A 24,140-nucleotide genomic window follows, 5' to 3' on the forward strand; every position below is an offset into this window, starting at 1 on the left:
CATATTAATTGCGGGTCTTTTTTGCCAGTAGAATGAAATGGGCTCGTTCCCAGCACTAGTGGCTGTAATCAGATGCTCTACTGAAAACAGTTCTTAATGTTGTAATTGTAAACTGTGCAATAGTAATAAAGCACAAAACTCGAGTGGAACCAAAAACATTCGTTATCCGAAGCCAGAAATGAAGCTGCTTTTACATTAAGTTATCAAATGTCTTTCAGATAAAAGCTTATTGCCCTAACGCAACTAAAAAAAAAACTTTATTCTGACTGCATTTATTTAAATCTGTACTAACACATGACTCTTAATCTCCCTTAGAAGCCTCTTATCGGCCTATGTAATGAAAAATGGCACAAACTTGTAAGAAAATACAACCTGAACTATTTGGTTTAAAAAACAACAGCAAGAAAGGCACTACTTTATTTCTTGGGAAAATCAGAAAGTTCATGGCCAAGCAAGGCAAGATCAGTAGTAAGGTACATTTTCTTTAATAATTCCCTTATGGAAGGCCCATTTCTAAGTCGAGGTTATGTGCGCATGTACGTGGTATTTCCAGTGTTTTATGTTGCAAAACGGTTGTCTTGTCTTGCCGCTATTTTGCTTTAATTGTGAAGCTTTGTTAGGCCAGAAATCGAACTGTCAGCTGGGGTCAGAGTTTAGGCGGTTTGTAAGGCCGGTGAAGGCTGGGCTCGTGTTTCAAAATTTTGTGCTTAGAAGCGGATTTAACAGTTCTAGTTTCAAACGCTTGAAAAAGTCCAAAAGCAGAGTAATCTGCTTTACTGTAAAAAGGCATTAACTTTTTTAAGCTAAGGCTTTTTTTCACAACCTGACGTTGTTCTCTCAAGCATTGCTTAGGTTTCCTGATTTCACAAGGTGCCAGGAAGGCGCCTCTCCTTGCTGGAAGGGTGGCCTCAAAAGGCAGCGCTGCCCTTTTTTTTCTTTTTTTCCGTTTAAAAGTACAACATGGTGCTTTTCCCCCGCTATTCACTACGTGCTCGCCGCCCCCGCGGCACCGCTGCGCTGTTTTTGTTTGTTTACCACAGGCGCAGGCCCGGGCGCCGCAGCGTGGCGTCACCCCCTGCCTCCCCTCTCCTCCCCTCCCCTCGCGGCGGCGGGGGCAGGCGGCCGGGCCGGGCCGGGCGCCGCGCTCCTCCCGGGCCGGGGTGGGGCCGGGGTCGCGCCGCCGGGCCGGGTCGGGTCGGGGCCGCCGGGCCCGGGCGGCCGGACCGCGCCATCGCGCGGCAGCCAATGGCGTGCGCCCACCCGCGATTCAAACGGCGCGTGCTGGCCAATGGGCGCGCTTGGCGCCGGGTCGCGGCGGGAAGGGGCGGGGCGCGCGGGGGGGTGGAACGTCGCGCGCCCGTAACCGTCGCTCAGGGCGGTTGTTCCCGTCGCCGCAGAGCGCCGCGCTCGGGACCCGGTCCCGCTGCTCCGCGGAGGCGCCTCCGGCCCGGCCCGGTGGGGGCGGGCGCCAGGTAAGGGGATGGCGGCACCGGGGCAGGCGGGGGCCGGGACACACCCCCTCCGCGGCTTTCCCGGGGGGAAGCGCTCCGGCCAATCGCCGCCGCCTCCTCTCTCCGCCCCCACGCGCGGGCGGCGGGCCGCGGCCTGGCCGAGGCGTCCCTCGCCGGGGGCGGCGGAGAGGGCGGGCGCCGAGCGGCGCCGCCCGGGTCGCGTACGGGGGGTGGGGGGAGCGGGGAGCGGGGGGGGGCGCCCTCGCTCTTGCGTTCCGCCGCTTTGTTCGGGCCGCTACAGCTTTCCCCCCCCCCCCCCTCAAACGCATCCGCCCGCGACACCGGGACCGGCACGAGGGGCGTCGGGCCGGTGCAGCGGAGCGGCGCCCCGCGGGCGCGCAGAGGCGGCCTCGCCCGCGCGGCCCCCTTCCCCCCCCTCCCCCCCGCGGCGTAGGCCGCTGGCCAGGCCTGGGCCGGGGGGGCGGGGCTGTGGCGCGGCGGCGGGAGGGGGTGGGGCCGGCGCGCGCCCCTCCCCCCCGCACATGGGTCCTTCCGGTCCCCCGCGCGCCACAGCTGCTTGCGCCGCCCCCGGCGGCGGGAGCGCAGCTTCCTGGCGTCTTCGCGCGCTTCGGGGCCGCGCACGTAAAGCCGGTTTTAATAGACTGCAACCCGAGGGGTTGCTCTGTGAAGGCCGATAGGTTTTGTTCTGCCTTGATGCTTTTTTACGTACGCTTCCGATGGCGCAGCTTTAATTTGGCTCTGTAGCCGAGCCTAGCCTGAGCGGTGGTAGATGCAATGCCATCGCGGAGGTGGAGAGCTAAACATGCAGAATGAGTCCTGTGATCCTCGAGCAATCTTTCCCCCGTTAATCTTGGTGAATTCAGTAGTAACTCTCCCTGTAGGAAGCTATGTCCTGCTAGTCTTGACCATCAGCATTGATTTTTCTGATAGATAAGCATTATTCCTTTCTTGAATTTAAAATTGAAGAATCTAGAAATCCAGAAATGGATGTGTGGGGCAGGATGTTTCACTGTCACGTTTTTCTTTAATCATTTCATTCACGGTTGAGTCAGTAGTAGCTTTTCTTCCTGAACAACCTTTAAACTCCAGAGAGGTCTATATTAAAACGTGCTTGGCTTGGCTTAGGTTGTGAAATCATTTTGAGCCATTTCCTTAGATCCTGAGTTCCCAAGGGAAAGCATAATGTTGCAGAAAACGTAAATGTCACCTCAGAAGAAACTGAGTATAGCTTACTTGGAATCAGGTATCAATACTCCACAGGTTTCATCGTATGAAATAATTTTTCTTTTGGACTCAATTAGATACATATTTTGAAGCGTGATAAATTAAAAAGCCTGTATAGATGTACAGTGTATAGTAAGCCGAGGCCTTCTGATACACTGACAATTATCAGGGACATGTATGTAGTGCTTGAAAAAGTAGTAAACTCAAAATGTAACTTTTTTAACTGCATAGTTTAGGTTTCTTATTTTTAAGACAATCTTTTTTTTTTTTTTTTTTTGATGTCAGTAATGACTTCTGTTATCTGAAGACATGAAGGCTGCCTTTAAAAGGTGCAGCTTTTTGAAGTGGGAAATATGGAGTGAGGTTTGCAAACCTCCCAGGATGTGCACTGGTGCAGGAGAAGGTCATGATTTTTGATAGGGTAAGAAGTAATGTTTACTCTTTGCACTTAGGGTTTGATCTCATTATTAAGCATTAATAAGTAAGAAAAGAATTGGAAAAATAAGTAGATCTTTCTCTTGCTAAGATTTTTTATTACTTTCTAGACACAAGATAATATGTAGTTACTTTTTGATTTGGAATTTAGTCTCTCAGTCATCTATCTCAGGCTGAATTACTTAATAGTGTTTTTTAAATTTCAGCTGCTTCAACCACATTTTTTTTTAACTTCTCAAAACCAACTTTAGCTGGTTTTGAGAACCAGGTTGAAGAGAAGGGTTTTTTTTTTGCCTTTAAAAAGAATTAAATCATCAGATTACTTTTTCTTTGAGCTGTTTTAGTGTCTGTGTACTTGAAGTCTGGAAGAGAATTGTATTTTTTTATCCCTGTGAAACAGTATCTAAATCTGTAACTAATAGTAAATATCTTAAAACCTAGTTTGCCTGTCCTCGGTAGTGACTTGTTTCCTTTTTTTTTCTTTTTTTTTTTTTTTTTTAAGGAGTTAAACTCCTAAGATTCTGTTCTTGATAACTTTGCTCTAGGATCTGGCAGCTCATTCATGGAAAGACTTTGGGTTTACAGACAATGTCTGAGCCAGTCCAGGTCAAGAGAAGAAGTATTTGGCTGAAGTGCAGGAAGTAGAGAAGCAAAGAGGAAATGAAGGAATAGAACAGGTCATGACATCTGGTGAAAGCCATGACTGGGTTTGGGAGAGGAGGTGGTATCTGGACTATGTTTGGAGGAGAATGAAGAAGCTGGAACTGTGAAAGAGACTTGTGAAAGAGGAGTAGTAGAGATGGGTCTCCTAAAGAACTGGCTTTAGGGTGAGAAAACTGGACAAGGAGACAGAGATGGAGAACTGAGATCAGTTCTTGAGCCCAGAGATGGAGATGGGGAACTGGAACTAGTTTGGAGAATGAGCGCAGAAAAGAGAAAAAACCCCAAGGGATTAAAGGGGCTAGAAGAAACAGAGGATGGAAAAGAATTTGAAATGAAAATGTGGAAATTGCATTTCACATGGTTAGAAAAAAGGACTGGTATGACTTTGAAGGGAGTTCAGTTGACTAAAACAGGGTCAGACGAGTGGGCACTGAGAACGAATAAGAAAGTAAAATGAGACTGGGACAATCAACTCTGGGTAGAAGAGAGATGAGCTGGGAGAGCCTGTAGCTACGGAAGCACAGCATAGAACCGTAAGTTTGGAGAGGTGATCGTTTTTCTAACTGGCAGACAGCAGTGAAGCTGAATGATAAAACTTTTTTCATTCCTTCAAATGTTAGTCAGCAAAGGGTCTTTCTGTTTTAACATTAGCAATTTGACTAGATCTTTCTGTTTTGATACTAGCAGTGAAATCCACGTGAGGGAATTTTGCTGAGTTTTTTGTTTTCTCCTTTTATAACTTAGATTTTACCCCTGTGAAGTCTTTTAAGAACTGCAGCAGCCCCAGGAAATGACAGAATGAGAGCTGATTGTGCAGCCTCACATAGCCCCATCCCCCACATACGTTATGATGGGCTGTGATTGCATATTAACAGTATTTTTTGCCAAAGAATCCAGCATTTCATTGCAAGTTAGTTAATGTGTAGTGAATGAGTATCTAGTTAAATATTTGTTTTCACCTCATTTTGTGTGGCTTCAGTTATTTACGGCAAAGCAGTCGGACTGTTCTGAAAACCAGAAACAGTATTTGCTGATTTTCCTAGTCTAAGTTCTTATGTTCCTATTAGCCTACAAATGGTAACAGTGTATAAAGTTTATTTTTACTTTGTCTTGAACTTGTAAGATGCCCTCCTTTTGTACATGGAGATCTAAGTTACAGAATTCAGACTGAAAGTATCTTGTACTATGGATACCTATTTTCAGATGATAATGACATAATACAAGGCACTCTGAAAAGTATTACCTGCAACTTTATATAGTTGCAATTGTGATTCTCTAGCACTGCTGTATGGCAGACCAACAGTGGAGGTTACTTAAATTGTGTTTGCTAGTGTCAAATAGAAACCTTGTAGCACAGACAAGGATGGAATTCAGTTTTCCAGGACATTACTCTGACACCATGCTTTCTTTCCCTACAGACCCCTGCAGAAGGCATTACATGCCTTGTGCTAAACAGGTGGAAAAGAGAAAGAATAGCTTTTGAGTGTTTAACATAACAATTCCTAGACAGTATGTAATATGGCTAAAGTGGACATTGACTAGGTTAGGAACATTGTATTTTCACATTTAGAAATCATCACATCTCTAATTTTTGTAGAACCACAGAAAATAGGGTTAGAGAATACTTACAGATCGTCTTAATTTACTTTTCTTCCTCTAGATAGGATCAACTATATTTATGTAGTTTTTTTCCTAATACTTGTTTAGTCTGCTCTTGATGATCTCTGATGATGGAGATTGTACACTGTAGTACATCTAGATTAGTATTTGATTATTAATACAAGTAGAATATTTTTATAACATCAAATGTGAGTCATCTTTGATGTATTTTTAAACCTATTTCTTCTGTCTAGTATTAATGTGGAAAACAGATCGTTGCTTCTTTTTTGCTTATTTAAGGTAAAGAATATTTTATAATTAATTATTAAGCGTAATTTTTAGCTGTCATATTTACTAATTTATTTATTTTCCAAAGGTTCCTTTTGGAAAATGCCAAACCGGAGGTTTGCTGATGGTGAGGTGGTGATGGGTCGTTGGCCAGGAAGTGTCCTCTATTACGAAGTACAAGTGACTGGTTACAATGATGTTACTCACCTTTATACTGTTAAGTACAAAGATGGGACTGAACTTGAGTTGAAAGAAAGTGATATAAGGGTGAGTATACCTTCATAAAACTAGCAGTATTTCTAATGGAAGGTTATACTGATTTTGTGATGTAGATGAAGCTAAAATTTATAATTGGATAGTCACTTTGCAAATTTTTCCTAATTGTGCCTTCAAGGAATTGGTGCTAAATAATAACTTTCTCACGCACCTTCTCATGTAGAAGTTCAGAATGCTGGCCCTATTTTTAAGGAAGCATGACTGTTTTATTATATTGAAAAATCAGTGACACATTTGGAAAACAAAAGCCTGATCCTTAAAGAATTCCCATGGTATGATTGTTCATGAAGAATTGTTTTCAGGTAGCTTATAAAGCTGGTAATTAGAGCATTGATATTTGACTTTTTTCTACTTTTAAGTAAGAAAACAAATGCAAGCCTGTAGTTAAGCATCAGTGTAAATAGCACATTTCCTTTAAGCACATACTTAAAATATTTGTGAATAGCTTGCACTTCTTTAAGTCTCCAAAGGTTTCACAAGATATTTTGCTCTTTTTGTGATAGTAAGGGACTTTAGAAAATGTCATACATATTTGAGCCTCTTTGCACATCTTTATATTATTTCATTTTCTGTGAGCAAAAAATGCCTTAGTCTGCATACAAGTTTTATTTCGATTTGAAATGTGATAACACATGAGACAAAAGGCTATTTGAATGTTCACTGTAGGCCATAGCTGATTTTTTATGGCCTACGTTGAGCCCCGTTGAAAGTTAACTTGAGTGTCCTTTGTATGAACTGCAGTTTTGCCTTTTGGTGCCAATGTACGTGTCCTGTACCTGGCTTTTTCTCTGGGGAAAAAATGTTCCTACCTTCAGCTAGACTTGATTACATTGTGTTTGCAGGTTAGCTAACTCGATAAAACACCTTTCTTTGTTGTGAAGAACCTAGTAAAGTTGTGCCTTATGAAAATTGTACTATGGAATTTTTTTATGTGGGAACAATAGCATTGTAAACTTCACAGAGAAGTTAAAATGTATACTTTGGGGGAAAATTGCTTATGAAATCAGCTATCACATCTACAGTTGATTTATTTTTTTCTAGATTGATTTGTGTTGTCTTTTACAGATCATTGCATCTTGACGTGCCAAATATCATATTAGTAAAGTTAAGTAAATGAAATGGTAGTACTCTCTATAGTTGTATATAAATGAGGATAGTGGCCTTATTAGCTTTATAATCATATTGATAGCTTACATCCAAATCCTGATTTCTGTAACTTTGACAGAATTGTCAGCAGCTGGACTTAAGACAGGGTTATTTGTATATCACCAACAAAATCAATATGCTGTAGTTGCTGTCTCTTAAGAGCCTAGTACAGCACGAGTAAAAGAAATCGGACAGACTTCTGCAAACCTCCATGCCAGGGTCCTCATCACAAAAAAACAATTCTCTAAAACTATTCTTTGGAATGTCTGAGAGAAGATTTCTCAAGGTACTACTCTTTTTTTCCACTGACGTTTTCAGAAAACATAACAAAACATTGACATCTGTGACATTACAAGCAATTTACAGATCTAGCAGTATCATATGGACACCTTGGTATTTACACCTGTAAGAAAAACCAGTATGATCCTGTGTGTGTTCAGTGCCTGGACCAAGTTTCCAATCAATCTGACAAGAATTAAAAGATCTGAAGTAACTAAATCTATCATTTTGTTGCAGCTATGCCAGTACTTAACTGGAAATAGAAGACCATAGGATAAGATCACTTTTCTTCTATAAAACACTTTCTTCCCCTCTTTTTTTCAGTCACAATCGTCATTCAAGCACAGGAAAAGCCAGTCGTCTTCAAGTTCTCCTTCCAGAAGAAGTGCTAGCAGATCTCGATCTAGGTCTCCTGGGCGGCCAGCAAAAGGCAGACGTCGTTCTTCTTCCCAAAGCAGAGAACGTAAAGATGACAAAAAGAAAACCATTCAGGAAACCAACCTAGTTCTCCTGGTATTGTTTTTGTTTGTTTGTTTTTGTTACATTTTTTAAATAATTTTTTGCTGTTTGCAGGGTTTCTTGTTGTAGAACTATATTTTGTGTTCCCTCAGCAACATAATTAGCTGCAAAAATACATTTCAGAACTGCCTTTTTCCTTAGAAAATACTATTCCTTGCTTACCTGGTTGTGAGGAAATTCTGGAAATGTAAGTAAATGTTGTTATGTTCCCTTTGAATTTGTTGGGGTTGTGAAGTTCTCAGAATTCAAAGAAACAGAAATAAGAGCTTTTAATACTAAAGTCATTTGCTAGCCACATGCTCCCATTTGTAAAATGGGGCAAAGGAACTTAGCCTGCTTTTAAGATGTAATGATCAATACATAACTGGTAGGTATTATAATTTGAAATAAAATGAATGTTGTTTTCATATTTAGTTCATTAAAACAGTAATTGAAAACATGTGAAGCTTCTGTGGGAGAAGAATTGTTGCAGAATTTAGGGGTGGAATATATATGCTTGATAATGGTGCAGAACTGTTCTCATTATAAAAACTATCCTGGGAGAGTTTGTAAATTTATCAAATTTATGTTTTCTAATTGAAATTTAGCATGTTTGTTCTCTGCCTTTTTGTGAAGATTATATTGAATACTAAAAATAGTTCTGCTGTTCTGTAAGTGAAGAATAATAAGGGTGATATTTCTGTATTAGACAAACAGTATTTCTTCTACCTCTTGTACTATTCAGATAGCTTCAAGTGATACTCGTCTGAGACAGTCCCTACTTTTGGAAATGCCTTTTGCTGATCTGTTGAAAATAAATTGGTTTTAGTTTGGCTAAATTGTAACTGCCCAGAGCATTCTTTGGCACTGAAGTTGCTCTGGATTTTGTTCAGAGTAAACTACTTTGAGCTCTGTGTTCCAGTGCTCAGCCTGTGACTATATGCTCACTTTAAGTAATTTGTAGCCAACAGTTCAACTTTACTTTGGTCAGAAAGGTTAACACATCTGTGATAGTGTTTCTTTCTCTGCTTCCAGCTGAGGATTAGGACTGATCTATTAGTTATTGTATGATGGAACATAGTCCTTTTCAACAAAGCTTAAGTTGAAGTAAGAGTTCAGTGGGATCTTCCCAGAGTCTTGTAAGCTAGGCTCATATTAAAGGAACTTTTGGAGGAGAAGAATGTTAAATTGAACTTTTCTTTTTTCTTGGTAATCTGTTTCTTTTATAGAAAGATATTTAGTGGGAAACCAAGCTTTCGCAGCCCTGCATAGTGTTTGTTATTTGGAACATTAAATTTTCCTCTGCTTTCATAATAGAATTGGTAAATACACATATGTTTGTATTTGGCACTTCCTACCAATGAGTTAAAAACAACTTGGAAAGTGTACTCTATCTCTTAAATTTACTGTTAATTAAAAAAAAAAAAATTCTTCCTTTAAAATGTGTTCTCTTCACCTGTTTCAGTATCTGAAGCATGGACAATTTCAGCTCATAAACATTTGTTTTCACAAAGTGGAAACAGAAACAGTTGCAGATGAAACAAAATTGTTAAAGTGTTCTTAATCTTTTGTTATAAACTAATACTTAATGCAGATCTTATTTTCAGAAAAATAAAACTATGTTTTTGTTTTTACCAGAAACTGAATGAGAACAACACCAGAAGATACAATGGTGAACCCGACAGTACAGAAAGAAATGATACTTCCTGCAAAACCTTGGAGGTAATGACCTGAAAGAACATTTTATGTACTCTTAGCTTGCTGTTGCATTCTACCTTAGCTTTCTCAGAAATCACTAGAAATAGACAATGCCATAATCAAGGAGAAGTTAGAATGCAGCATAAAACTTAGAGTTTAAATGCATTTACTGTTCAGCCAACTAAGATTGGAGAGGGAGATGAAGTTGTCAGAAGGGAGAGAACTAGAGCTGTGTTACATTGAGTTTCTTGCTTCTTTTTCCAGCCAACCCTCACTAGTTACTTGTGTTCATTCTCAGGCTTCTTTACCCTGCAAATGTTTGCTTGGCAATACTGAAGTGAATAAATCTGTGTTTGAGAAGGGAGTAAGAACAGATTAGCCAGATTAGTTCTTTAATCCTGATTATTGTGCTACTGCACAAAGAGTTATGGCAGAAGGGAAGGGAGTGGGGATGGATGACCTGTAGTGGAAAAACTGCTGAATAGGCAACCATGACCTAAGTGGTAACAATGATACCGGTTTTAGCAGACTCTTCATGTACATGTATACATTTAAGAGAACACATTATAAGTTGGTGTTCTGCAATGAATAATGTTCTCCTGAATAAAGTACTGGTTTAAAATAAGGTAAAATCACTGAGATTCTTTTTTTATTTATCTTTTATTATTTATTATCAGCAAAAGTTCAAACCAGACCTGGAAATAGAGCGTATGCTTGATCAGTACAGCTTGCATCCAAGAAAAGAAGAAAAGAAAAAAGAAGAGAGATATTCAGAAAAAAAGATTTTTGAGACAGTAAAAACTATTGAAAAACCATCACCAAAAACAAAGGAGCTGGAGTTTGGTGGAAGAATTGGTATGTGTGCAAATTGTAGTAATATTTGAAAATCAGTACTTCTACATTTCTACTTACTGACCATACTGTCATGTCAAGAACTGTTTTTCCAATTTTTGGACTCTGGTTCCAGACTCCACAGTGTCATGTGACAGTGCTTCAAATAGTCTGTAGTGAGACTGGTAGAAGCCAAAGAACGATTATTACACTTGGTTCTCCTGTGATACATAGTGATGATCATCTTCTCTTGCACAGTGAAATTTAAATATTTCCTAAATTTAATCTGGAAATAACTAGCAAACCTTTTATATTTTCAAAAGTTAGGTGCTTCAGATTCAGCAGTAAACTATTCTTTATAGAGTTTCTTGGAAAAACAGGCATTTTTTATAATAGAAGTACTGTGCTTAATGTAACTTTTAACATCCTACCCTAGATTTAAAACATGTAATATTGTGAAATTTAGGTAAATAAAATTTTAGCTGGATATCACGGTAGAAATAGGATGAGCAGATTATTTCTCGGTGTTTAGTTTTAAAGAGCTGCAGTGGGTATGGTCCTTTGGTTTGGCTGTGTGACCCATATGGGGGCAAGAGGAGTGTGTCTGTCCCGTTACAGGGCTGGGTGGGTGCTGCTGTCTTGCAGGAACGGATAATGACCACCTCTTCTTTGCTACAGCATTAATACAGACCTTTATTAGTGGGGCTGAAATGAGTTTTTTACTTCCTATGTTTGATATTGCATGGTGTCTATTTACAGGGACCTTCGCTATGATATTTTTCCTGCCTGCTACTGTATTCTATTTGCTGTTGATGTGCAAACAGGATGACCCCAGTCTTATGAACTTCCCTCCTCCTCTGCCAGCTTTGGAAAGTCTCTGGGAGACTAGGGTGTTTGGTGTCTTCCTTCTGTGGTTTTTCTTTCAAGCTCTGTTCTACTTACTGCCGATTGGAAAGGTAAGATTGCTGGTAGCAATTGTGTCTTTACGGATAATTAATTTGTGAGTTAGGCTGGAAGTGAAGGTATATTCTTAATGAAGTCATTTTGAATACAAATAAATTGTTTCCCTGTATTAAGCTCTAGTATGGCTACTGTGCATTTCTCTAAGTTTGAAATAGCACTATTTGCTATTAAGAATTTTTTGGCCGTGTGTTCCACAGTCCTACAGTAGAAAAGGCAGAAAACGTTATTTAGGAATTCAGTGTCAAAGCACGGATGGAATTTGCACAATAGAATCCTAGAAGAATTTCAGGTATCTGACTTTTAAACCTGCAGACAGTTTGGCCATGCTTTTCATACTGACTTTTTTATTGGTTCCAAGTAAGAAAGAGCATACATATTTTAGAAAGTAATCTTTACTTCTGGAAAGTTACTCTTAACCATTCTAGCCATATGTATAATCAGGTAAATGGTCTACATTGGTCTTTTTTATGATTTCAGGGATACTGCCAGCTTCTGAAAGAACACTAGAATGAACAGATCATTCAGTGATACTGCTGTACTGCTATACATGTTTAAAGTGAGAGGAGCATTTGCTCTGCTCTCTTGATGCTGGTTAAGGAAAATGAGATGGTTTTGTAACATCTTTTCTTGAAACTGTTACACTTTGGGTTTTAAAACCCAAAGTGTGTTTTTGAGAATGATGTGTTGTGATCTTCAGAGTGAATGTGTCCCTGCAACTGGTTACCTTGATTGAATGTCTGTGTGGCAGAGAAGCCCCTTCCCCCCAGCTGCCCACTGTGTCCCCAGAAAGTACTTTGTTGCAACATTAGTATTTTATTCTTCCCAGGTTGTGGAAGGCCTGCCACTTTCCAACGGAAGGAAGCTGCAGTACAGGATAAACGGTAAGCAAGCTGCAGTTGCTCATTCTGAAATTTGATACCACTATCTAATTTGCAGTGCTCAGTGCTACAAGATAAAGATACAGATAACAAAAGATGAACTCTGTGGTTAAGCTAGGTATTTGCAAATTTATCATGAAACAGGATGAGCCTTTCCTGGGATAGGAAAGTTAGCGATGATCAGGATTTAAGCGTCCCAGGAATGAGGCATTACACAGTTCAGGGCACCTACTCTGCATCTAGTTGTGCTTTTGACGGACACCTGTCACATTTCAGTGTGTAACTGCTAAACAAGGACAGTTGCTTCAGAAGTGTTAGTAATGCTCATATAACAAGAACTGTTGCTTCAGAGGAGACTAGTGGTCTGAAGAGGATACCCTTCTTACCCCGTGTATCTAGACTGTCTTATTCTCAGATATCTCTGATTTACAGACTAATAAAAGTGTGTTACAGCTGATTTAATATATTCTTATTCTTGCCTGGTAAAGAACAGTTTTAAGTCTTTGTTTGGATCTGACTTCCAATGAATGAGGCAAATTTCTCATCTAAGTTTAGAGTATGGCTTAACACACTTCAGCAGTAGTGATTATTACAGCTTAAATAGGAAAGTGTATTGTTTGGTAACAGTTAAATCCTTCTAGGGTGCAGGCCTAAATCTTCCAGACTAGCACTGGGCACTGCCCAATGGTAGTGGCATTCACATATTATGTTAATGAGTTGAATGGGGTGTTGTGATGATCTGGGAAGATGTCACATTTTTAAGGCAGAATAGGGCTGTACATCCCAGAAGCTGTGTAAACTACATCTTATAGAAGTGGGTCATACTGGGGCTGCATCACAAGCTTTTTTTGGTGTTGGACTTCTGTTTTCAGTAGTGGCAAAGTCCTGTAATTTTCTTCACATTCTAATAAAGGCAGGAAACAAGCTACATGATCTGGATGGTAAAAAATGCCATCTCTTTGCTGCTTCAAAGGCTAATTCTCAAAGAAACTGAACATTTCCTCAAGGAAAGTGCTCATTGCAGGTGCCTGTGTGATAGCTGCATAAAGCTGACTGCTTATATTTGGACATCATTCTCTGGCACTGATTTTGTACCCTTGAAGTACGAAAGTTTTGTACTCAAGTTTTGACTCCAGGGTTTTTTAATACTTGTCCTTAATTATCAGTATTATTATCAAGTAATGTATTAAGACAAATATTTGAAGAAGAAAAGCTCTGAGCTGTCCTACTGATAAGCTTTTGTGACTTGCTGTCATTTTCCAGTATTCCCCTAGAATCTCAACACTGGATCCTATACTTGTGTAACTAACTAAGGAATGCTCAGAGCCTGTCTGCCTTCTGTCCTTTTGATGAGAAGTACAGGAAATTTCAAGGCATAGGTAGAATATCCTAGGTACATTGCTGTGCCCCAAAACCTGAACTGAAGCGTGTGGGATATGTACAACATTATTGGAATACAGACAAACAATAAATCTTGGAGGAAGAGAAGATGCAGAAGGACTAGACTGGGTAGGTTCTACTAAGAATAATCCTTTAGTTTGCTGATATGTTTTTCTCTACTTCTTTTAGGATTTTATGCTTTTGTTTTCACTGCTGCAGCTATTGGAGCTTTGTTGTATTTTCAGTTTGAACTTCACTATTTGTATGATCACTTCATGCAATTTGCAGTATCAGCTGCAGCTTTTTCTATGGGATTGAGCATTTATCTGTATGTTCGGTCCCTGAAAACACCGGAGGAAGACCTAGCACCAGGTGGAAATTCTGGTGAGTTATAATTGCCTTGGATAATTTCTTTCCAATTGTTTGCTACAGTTTCGGGGGGTTCTTTTGTTTTTTTTTTTTTTTTTTTTTTGAATTAAAAGCTAGATCAGATCTAGATTAATTTAGGGCTCATTACTATAATAGTGTGACTTTTCCTTTCTACCATACTATAATAGTGTGACTCTTCCTTTCTACCAGTGTAAAATTAATGTTGAAAGTTGAGTGTTATTTTTTAATCAGGCACAGATCCTGTAAAATGCTTAAAAATGTATTTGTTTTGCATAGCTTACTCAAAAATACCTTGAAGAGGCCTAGTCCTCTAGCTATGAGAGGAGATTTCCGTTTTCTAAAGACTAAAAAGATCGTCTAGGTAGCTTCCTAGCGCCCTCTTTTCCAGAAAAAGTTCAGGATGAAAAGAAAAACTGAAAAACCTAGAAATTCTAGCAGTGGCAAGTCAGGTGTAGAACTAGAAATTACGGTGTATTTTTAGGACAGCTCTGATTTTGCTGTATACTTGTGAACCTAGTTAGCTGAATTGAGGTTTTAAAAGAGTATTTTGATTTGAGATTATCCATCTAAAAAGAACTATATGCATATGTTTTTGTAGAACAAAGGCTAGATTGAGAGGAGTTTTGAGAGGATTGAGTGGATTAGCTGTATATACACATATTTAAATCTAGAACGTATGTGTAGAGTTTTTCTCTTCTAAATATAACAATAGTTGTATCTTTGGCTTAAGCAGAGAGACAGTTCAGGCACATTTAGCTAAACAGATCTGTGTTTTGAGTTTAACATTAAATCAACTGCTTTTAAAAATAATAATAGGGTAAATAACAATAACTCTTCAGACAAAATACTTAGTGAATTAAAATTAAATACTCAGATATCCTTGGTTCTTCTGTCAGTGCAGGGTGTGTGTGTGAGGAGAAATAATGCAGCGATCATAAATGTGTTTTTCCTCCGAAAGTGCAGTTATGATCTTTAAAAGTGGCATAGTAGCATTCTGTATTCGTTTTGCAGAGCGCTTGGTATTTGCTAACTCAGCGCAGGGTATCCTGAGGTCAAGCTCTAACCCCTTCCTTCTTGTCCACCTCTCTGGATGGACAGGTTGTTGCCATTGCTGAAGGAATTGTTACTCCCAGAGAAAAACAGGCTAGGAGGAAAAGTTGTAAAAATGCTATCTAACATCATGCTCATGGAAAATGTGATGTGAGCTTCAAGATAAAGTTGAAAATGAAGGAATAAATGTGAGGAAGAAATTAGACCACGTTAATTTCTAAACTGCTCAGTCCTTTTAATAAATAAACTGTTTAGGCCTCTTAAAATATAAACCAGTTAGCTTTGCTTCATATTTTTCATGTACTCTTGCATTTTTCTTGCCAAGCTTAATGCTTTTTGATATAGTAAGAGAACTTTAAATTGAGGATAAAATAGCAGCTGCTTTATAGGGAGTGTAGTGGAGGATAAAAGAGAAAAACATCACTAACAGGAATATGTTTTATCTGTAGGGTATTTAGTTTATGACTTCTTCATTGGACATGAATTAAATCCTCGTATTGGCAGTTTTGACCTCAAATACTTCTGTGAGTTGCGTCCAGGATTAATTGGCTGGGTGAGTCAATAATGTTAGTTGTTTTTATTCCATTTGTGTGATTATTACACACAGGAAAAATAATACTTAAAATCAGTTTGACATTGACATTTTATAAAAACCGTTTCTATTCACATGGAGAGAGTTTCTATGCTCTAGCTGCTTTGCTGTGTGGGAAATAGGACCCTTCTTAAGTATTGACATGCTGAGACTACAGCTTTGTAACTGTAGTTACTAACTGTAGTTTGTGAAACAGGTTATTATTTTTTAAAACTTTGATATCAGTCAAAATCATCTGTATTAAAATTTCCTGTGATGTAATAGAAAAGAACAGTTTTATGCTCACAGCGAAAACTTGCAGTACGGTATTTACAATATTTTTTTTACTAGGTTGTTATCAACTTGGCAATGCTCTTGGCTGAGATGAAGATACACAATCAAAGTATGCCATCTCTGTCGATGATACTGGTGAATAGCTTTCAACTTCTTTATGTGGTGGATGCTCTTTGGAATGAGGTAAATGATAGTCTTCAAGCCTCCATTAACCTGTTACCATTTCTAATTACAATGTTAAAGCAGTGAGGCTTTCTGAATTCTAAATTTCTTTCTCCTTGTTTCTAGGAAGCTGTTTTGACTACAATGGATATTACCCACGATGGATTTGGATTCATGCTAGCATTTGGAGATTTGGTGTGGGTTCCATTTGTCTACAGTCTGCAAGCCTTCTATTTAGTCAGTCACCCTACTGCAATTTCATGGCCTGTTGCTTCTGCAATTACTCTTCTGAATTGTAAGTTACAGTAAACTTTATTGTTACGGATGGTATGGATTTTCTTTCTTTGAGTTGCAAGGTGAAGCTTTAGTAGGATGCATTTAGCTAGGATCATATTTTCTGTAGTACCACACATGGCGGAATCATGTTTGGCTATTGTTTAATGCAAAGAATATAATAAATTTGCATTTTATAAGATGAAGAGTAAACAACTGAGTCTGGATAGCTGATCGTTCTCTTGAGAAGCAGTCTTAAATGGATTATATCTAGAGTTGCAGAAGTAACTTAGTACGTATTAAATAAAGTGTAGCAGATGCGTCTTAAAGTCAGTCCGGGAAAGCATTGCTTCCTGTTGCAAGTAATTCTTATAAAAAATCAGCAACTTGTTGGCCATGCTTTACTGAACCTTGGGGAAAAGAGTTCTTAAACAGGTTCTGCAGTTTGCATCTCCTTCCCCAATGCCCACAGCCACAAACTCAACTGATGTGATGTGCAAAAATCATCTCCTTTCTTTCAGCTAAGTGCTTTAAGAAAGAATTTTGCATTTGTGGGGACATGGAAGTAGTAGCAGTGTGGCCTTCTGGTTTGTCCCTTTTAACTAGGCAATAAACCTAAACCAAAAAACATAACTGTGAACACAACAAAGAGAGTTGAAAGTCTGTCTTGCAGAAATGGAGGGAACAAAGAAATTCAAAAACAGATAACACTTTCTTGTCTGGTTCTTTTAATATTACTTGTGATGAGGTGGTCAGTTTATGGGGTAGCAAAATAATGGGCTGCTAGTAGAGCTATAATCTGATAAACTGCTGCATGTCACTTTCTATGAACTTTTCTATGAATTTCGAATTCAGTGTTATTAATAAGCAATAAGTCAGATGTGAATGTAAAACCAATTGTGAAAGTAAAACTTCACCACAATCTTAAATGTAGTCATTAACATGTAAGAGCATATGGATTGCAGGTTTCCAATAGTATTTCAATTTTGTTAGAGCTCTGAGAACTGGAGAATATCAGTTACACCTCTGAAGAAAAGATTTTGATATAATAAGCGTGACAGTGATCATCTGAGTGCTTTTGTTGAAGGAAAGAAAACAGTGGAAAATACTGAAAATGCAAAATAAATATTTATTTTCAGGTATCGGGTATTACATATTCCGTAGTGCAAATTCTCAGAAAAATAAATTCCGAAGGAATCCCGCAGATCCTAAATTGGCCTGTAAGTATGTTTTTGAATTCTTCAATTGCTATACGGTGTCTCTTTGTATTATTTAAATACACATTTCAATTGTTGTATTGTCTACAATACTCTGTTCACAGATCTGAAATACATCCCCACTGCAACTGGAAAAGGGCTTCTTGTCACAGGTTGGTGGGGTTTTGTTCGTCACCCTAATTATCTTGGTGACATCATCATGGCTCTAGCATGGTCCCTACCCTGTGGTAAGTTCCTGAAGCGAAAGTGCTTTTTATCCAAATACGCGTGTACATTTGTCATTTAACTTAGTTTTAAGTGCAAAGTGATAATTATTTTAGATATTAAAAGATGTAACTAAATGAAAGTTAAATATCTTATGTTGCAAGCTTGATGTACCATCTGTTTTTCTCATTAGCTAATGTTATATCTTACCCTTTATATCTTATTATAGATGTAATTTGATTTGTCAATTATTTCTGACCCTTACTCATGCAGTAGCAATGGGGCTTGTTTGCTGAGTCCTTCCTTTCTCATTTTTAAGGGTACTGGCTGTGCTGCAGTGTGTTTAAAGGGAGTTTCAAAAAAACAGGAGTTTCTCTGCTTGGAGACAAGGGCTCCCAAATATGGAGAAGGACTTTAAGAATCAAAATACATTTATATGATCAAATGCATAGGAAAAGAGTTCTGGTTTTGAAATTTTTATTATTGAACACTTTTTGATTTTTTATAAAGTTTATAGTTGAGGGAAATTAGGGAGTCTTTGTCCAGCAGGGTTTAAGTCCTGATCCTTAGTGAGAGCTTAGAAAGAATAAAAAGAGTTTTGGAAAAAAAAATCTGGTCGTGGTAGTCCTGCCTCTTTTCACTGAAGTTTGAAAAATCAGTTTTGGGCTCCTCCTTTACCTGAGGGGGATTTGAGCCTTCTCTGAAAGCACAGCAATGAGCATGGCAGATGCTCTGAGGCAGAGCGACTCCGCACCCCTTGGCACAGCCCGTCTCCTGCGGACTGATGCAAGACTAAAGCCCCAGGAGCTTCTCTGGAGCGTGACTTCCAACCAAGCACTTACGGCCCTGACCAGGAGCATCTGCAGGGGCAGGATGCTGGGTCTTGGGTTAGTTTTATTTTGGATTTTAACTGAAAGTAGACAGCGCTAGATTAGCACTTACACGGGTACGCAAGCAATGCATTTCCTGCGTGAGAATGAGGCCCGTGAAGCCTGTGGCAGCATCGTGAGCTAAGTGCCGAGGTCCTGGGAGGGGAAAGAGCCAGGGTGGGGGGCAAGTGCTGAGCTCCCGGCAGAGCTGTAGGTCACCAGATACAGCCCTGCGGGGCTCACTGCGGGGCACAGGTCAGGGCTGCCGGGACTTCAGCTTTGTGTGTCGGCTACCTAAAGAATGCAGATGTATACCAGCTGTGTATACATTAAGGGTGAAGTTGGTAGATTTTGAGAATCTAAATTTTACAGATTATTTTTGTCCTTTTGTGGATCTCTTCCATCTGTCTGTAAAACATGTCACACAGCTCTGGCACTATCCTGTTTGTTTAGTATCTGATTCTTTACAATACAAGTAAAAGATGCTTCAGTCCTGAGCAGAAATGGGCCGCCAGTTTCGTACATACTGTTAATATCCAAAATTTTGAGGGTGTTTTTGCTACTTGTAAAATGATCTTCTCACTTGTTTCCTACAGGTTTTAATCATATTCTACCATATTTTTATGTGATTTATTTCATCTGCTTGCTGATTCATCGAGAAGCTCGTGATGAACATCATTGCAAGAAAAAATATGGTTTGGCATGGGAAAGGTATTGTCAGCGTGTACCATACCGCATATTTCCTTACATCTATTAAAGCACTCCAGAAATCCGATTTGCAAATTACTTCTAAAGCTAATTTCTTTGCAAATAAAAAAAATACCTCTTTCTTTTGCACTTGGTCTATTTGTTATTTAGGCTTTTTAAAACAAAAAAAAGACCAAACAATGGAGTGTATCAACAGGTATGTACAAGTAATCTTACATATGTGAGTTATGTGAACTGACTGTCTGTGACTTTGATTAAAAAAAAAAAATTGTGAATTTTAAAAAGTCTTGAAGCCCTAAGTTTTCAAGTTAAATTTTATCTAGAATCTTGAGTTTACATTTTTTTTATTACATTTAATTAAGCACTGTGATGTAAAGTATATTATTTTCTTAATACAATAAATTCCATCCAGTTCATGGTGTTACTTGTACCATCTAACTTCAGATGTCTGAGTTGGTTGCCTGAGTTGGCGGCGCGGGGTCCCTTTGGCCAGGGGAGCTGCCAGCGGAGGATTCTGCCCCGCGGCCTGATCCGCTGCCCCAGCCCGGACTGGCACAGCCCTGCGGTGCCTCGTCCCCCCGGCTCCCCGCTTTGATCAGGGAGGTTCAGAGGTGCCTCTTGCCTGGCGCCTGCAGAGGGAGGCAGGGGCAGGCGAGGGGAAGGGGCAGGCCCCTCCTGGGCAAGGGAGGGAGAGCAAGGGAGAGCGGAACCGCCCCCGGCAGCCCCCCTGCCCCGAGGGGAAGCTGGCTCAGACGCCTGAAGGTAGATGGTACAAGCACTTGTTGCGGCTGCGGGCTGACCTGTACAAGCGCGAGCCCTTAGCCAGAGCCCTGACCCTGCATCTAGCGATGAACAGAAGAGTAGCAGTAGTGTGTGCAGAAGGTGCAGGGTGTGCATAGTTGACAGCAGAGAATAAAATGACCACATTGGCTTACTCTGATCTTTGTAAAGTATGTCTTAATGTACCATAGCATTTACTGAGTATGTATTATAAAGCCTCCATGTTTTTGCTGTACAGTGTTTGAATTTGAAAGTGCGATAGCTTTTGTAGGAATGGGAGAAATTTTTAACTAAATCCATTTCCAGTAATTTTTTTTAAAAATGCTCTTTTATTAAAGGTTTTTGTAAATTAATGTATTAATTCTTGAGAAACAATTGAAGTGTTCATTTAAATATTTGTATTGACAGATACGCTATGAAAGTGTAGGAAATGCTCCTAAATCCAAAGTGTTTTTTGTGAATTTGGCATTGCTACCTCATCTGTAGGTTTTGCCTTTTGTACTGTTGCAAATAGAGAAAATAGCTATTTTTTTGCTATTGCTATTTAAACCAACATTTTTTACGTGAGCCTGTGGTTAAACCTGACCACTTTCTAATATATTTTTGTATATATTTCACTTTTTAACTAATGTATGTGTTCTAGTCATTAGCTGTGTTCTCTGGCTAACTGGTTGTAAATCAGATTCCATTACAGTATTTACTTCATAAGTAGAATAATTTTAAATTTTACTGAAATAATTTTGCATTAATTAACTGTAGAAGCTAGTTTCTATTCTGTCTTCACAAGTGATAGCTTTTCACATAACTTCACATTTGAGGTTTTTAGCATGAATTGCCCCTAAGAAAGCTTACTAGACTCTTAAACATAGGGGGAAGGAAATGCAGGTACCTCTACAGTTGCTTGCAGGAAGATTCCTAATAAATTGGAATGTTGCTATTATTCAGTAATATTGGTTTTCTTCTTAAATATTGATGTAATTGCAATCTAGCACATCATTTTTGTTTTCACCTAATAAAAAACCCTTCTATTTTGTGCACAGGCATTTTTGATGATGATTGTACATTTAAAGTGTATATAATGTAACTTGCTAAGCTTGATCATGAAAATTCATTAAGAAAAAGTTTGTATGTTGCTGTTGTAAGGAAAATATTTTAAACAAATACTTTGATTCCTGGAAAAAATAGCAGTGCCTGTAACAACACTGAAAAGAATTTACTCATGTGAAGGAACAGATTAAACTGGGATTTTTTTTTTTTTTTTTTTTTTTTTATGGTTGTGACCACAAGCTGAGCAGGTTAATGGGAAAAACGTAGTGATCGTTTAACTGCATCAGTTTGCAGGGGTGTTTTAAAATACACTGACACTGGGGTCAGTTTAATCCTCCAGCCTGCAAGTGAGGTGGCTGAGGATGCTCCATGCCCTGTTCTGCCATCCCAGTTTTATCTGTTACCACACAAGTTTGTTAAAATGGAATTTGGATCCTGACTGATGATAACTACAGCTTGTTTATTTACATTGTGAGTTTTATGTAAAATTGATATTGAAGTAATTGTTTTTAATACAAAGAAGCCTAGAAGCTAAAATAAAGCTTTTGCTTGAAAATTATATAGTGCTTTTTTTTTTTTTTTTTTTTTTTGTCAACTTGTGGTGTTTGAAAAAAGTGCAAGTTAATTCTTATTAAGTAAAGACACATGTTTGCAGGTGTTTATTCCTCATCTGGGGTTGTGGGTTGAGGTGTTGTAAGCTCGTGATGGTGCTTCTCTTAGCTAGTCAGGGAATCTTAAGAAAACGCATTTAAAAGGAGGTCTCCATTTCTTCTCCCTTTTCTGCTGCTTTCCCCTCATAGCTCTGCAAAAGTTTACAGATCTATCTTCTGTCTGAGAACACGCTTGTTCTTTGAATCGCCTCTGCCTACATCAGCTACTCTGCTCATCTGACTGGACTGAAGAAAAACAAAGCACTAAGGAAAAGCAGGCTCTAAAACCTCGGTGTATAGTAATTTGAGTTGTTACTAAGTCAGAAAAAGCGGCAGTGTACGTGCTTTTCCTACTAGACTTGATTCTAACCTTTGTGCCCCCAACAGGAGTTCATCTGTACTTCTGCTTGGTGATTCTGGCTTATGCAGTGACTGCATCTAACCTCCGTGTTCATCCAAACCAAAAGACTGCCTTAGAACAAAAATACTTTTCCTGCGGTGTGTTTAGGTCAACACAATTTTGCACAACTTGCCTGCCACAGCAGCTGAATAAACCAAACCAGGAAAAAAAAAAACATACCATGTATTAGCACTTCTGTTAAACCAGTTATTTTAAAATAAATGTTCATTTACTTAAGGAATGAATTACCACATGTGTATGTGCAACAGCTGATAAGCAGCAGTTTATGTAAGATGCAGTAAGGGAGACATTTTAAATTAAAAGTTACAATAACACCCTTCACTGGAGAAGATGATGGTTTCAGAGAAATAGCGTACTTGGCTTAAATGTGTATGAGAACTGTCAAGTCACCTAGCTGGCACAGCAGGGCAACCCCACTTGTGACCTGGGACGTTGACTCTGCTGGCTTGGTAGATTGTTGTAACAAAGTTAGTTGCTAAACCTGTAGATGACAGTGATCCAGCTCTTTAGGGAGTTAGTAAAGTGGATATTCATGATGCATTACCTCTCATTCTTCTATTGGACAAGTCTATCTTGTTTTTATCTAGAAGTAAAATTAATTTGAACTATAAAAAGATAAAATTAACATTTGCTTTGCCTATATGATACTGTATTTTCCCCTACAGCTTCTGACAGAAGTCAAACCCAAGCAGCAACAAACAGCTTTGTGTGATCATGGGGATACAATCTTAAGTGATATTGCACAGGCAATAAATTGTATGTAAATTTGAGTAAGCCCTACCTTGGTGGAAATGATACACGTGACTAAAGGAACAGCAGCGATAAGTTCCCCTACAGAAGCAGACACAGGTAATGAAAGTGTTTGTTTAAACTGCATTTACAGCAGATGACAAAAACTTTATCAGAAGCACAGTTCTTACCTTTTGTGAAGTAAAAGCCATGTCAGGGAGCCTCCTGAAGGGAGGCTTTTTCCAACATGTAGGTAGTACGACTCCATCTTGTACTGTCTATATAGAAAGCCAAAACCTAGAATGCTGTTTTCTGGTGGGGAGGTTCCTAAAATTAGAAGAAAAATACTTTGATGGTGTAGTGCTTCTATATTTTTAGTATTTTAGAAGATTTGAACATTGGTTTTTTTTTAAATTTCAGTTCTCCCTTAGTACTGGGGAGGAGGGGGCTAAATATTAATACAGTGTCAAATGCTGAAGTGTAAATGCTGTCTTAGAATTTTCTTAAAATGGGAATTTTAAATTTTTACTGAATATGCATTCAAATTATAATTTGAGGAAGCCCTGGAGGATTCACAAAGATAAGGGTTTTAACTCACTTCAAAATTTTGGAGTGTTGCCTGTAATATCAGGAGTTTTGGTCACATCTCTCTTATATCCTAAGAAGAACAAAAAATGTCTACATTGCAATGCTTTTGATGATTATTTTTTTTAAATGTTAAGTAAACAATATTAGATGGATATCCTGGTTATTACTATTGAATTTTATTGAAATGCGGCTATTTTTAGAAATAATAGAGTATTTTTAATACTCTGATGTGGAAAGTAAGCATGCGTTCAGGAGTACCAGCTTTCAGAATGCTCTAAGTGTTACTGATAATGCTATTTCACCATGCAGTGGCAGGAGAAAAACATTGAAATAATCACAAACAGTACTTGTTCTAAAACGTCATCTTCTTGGAATCATTAGTACTGTTTATCTTTGTTGCAAATCAAATGAACGATACAATACCTTCAGTCAATGAACAAGTATTTCAGATCTGTATAGTTTTTGGATAATCAAAACAATATTTATAATTCAAAATATCTCCTTCCTGACATACCACTTCTCAAACAAGGCAGGGTGATTTTAAATTTAGAAACAGT

General features: G+C 38.9%; 1 protein-coding gene across 1 annotated transcript; it reads left to right on the forward strand.

The window, feature by feature from the left end:
* Nucleotides 1-1,303: 1,303 nt before the first annotated feature.
* On the forward strand, nt 1,304-21,754 carry LBR (lamin B receptor). Its single transcript, XM_064509955.1, has 14 exons — nt 1,304-1,472; nt 5,770-5,948; nt 7,707-7,895; nt 9,519-9,602; nt 10,256-10,433; nt 11,169-11,365; nt 12,199-12,253; nt 13,820-14,014; nt 15,520-15,623; nt 15,993-16,118; nt 16,224-16,392; nt 17,510-17,590; nt 17,692-17,814; nt 19,257-21,754. The coding sequence occupies exons 2-14, from the start codon at nt 5,784-5,786 to the stop codon at nt 19,415-19,417; spliced, it is 1,827 nt and encodes a 608-aa protein (XP_064366025.1). The 5' UTR covers nt 1,304-1,472; nt 5,770-5,783; the 3' UTR covers nt 19,418-21,754.
* The last annotated feature ends 2,386 nt before the right edge of the window (nt 21,755-24,140 follow it).

Source organism: Dromaius novaehollandiae, chromosome 3, assembly GCF_036370855.1.
Source record: "Dromaius novaehollandiae isolate bDroNov1 chromosome 3, bDroNov1.hap1, whole genome shotgun sequence".
In the NCBI taxonomy this organism is placed as follows: Eukaryota; Metazoa; Chordata; class Aves; order Casuariiformes; family Dromaiidae; genus Dromaius; species Dromaius novaehollandiae.

Coding starts and splice junctions, on each gene's coding strand:
- LBR (XM_064509955.1), top strand. CDS start 5,784: ATGCCAAACCGGAGGTTTGCTGATGGTGAGGTGGTGATGGGTCGTTGG. Junction 16,119..16,223: donor TGGATGCTCTTTGGAATGAG/GTAAATGATAGT, acceptor CCTTGTTTCTAG/GAAGCTGTTTTGACTACAAT. Junction 16,393..17,509: donor TGCAATTACTCTTCTGAATT/GTAAGTTACAGT, acceptor ATTTATTTTCAG/GTATCGGGTATTACATATTC.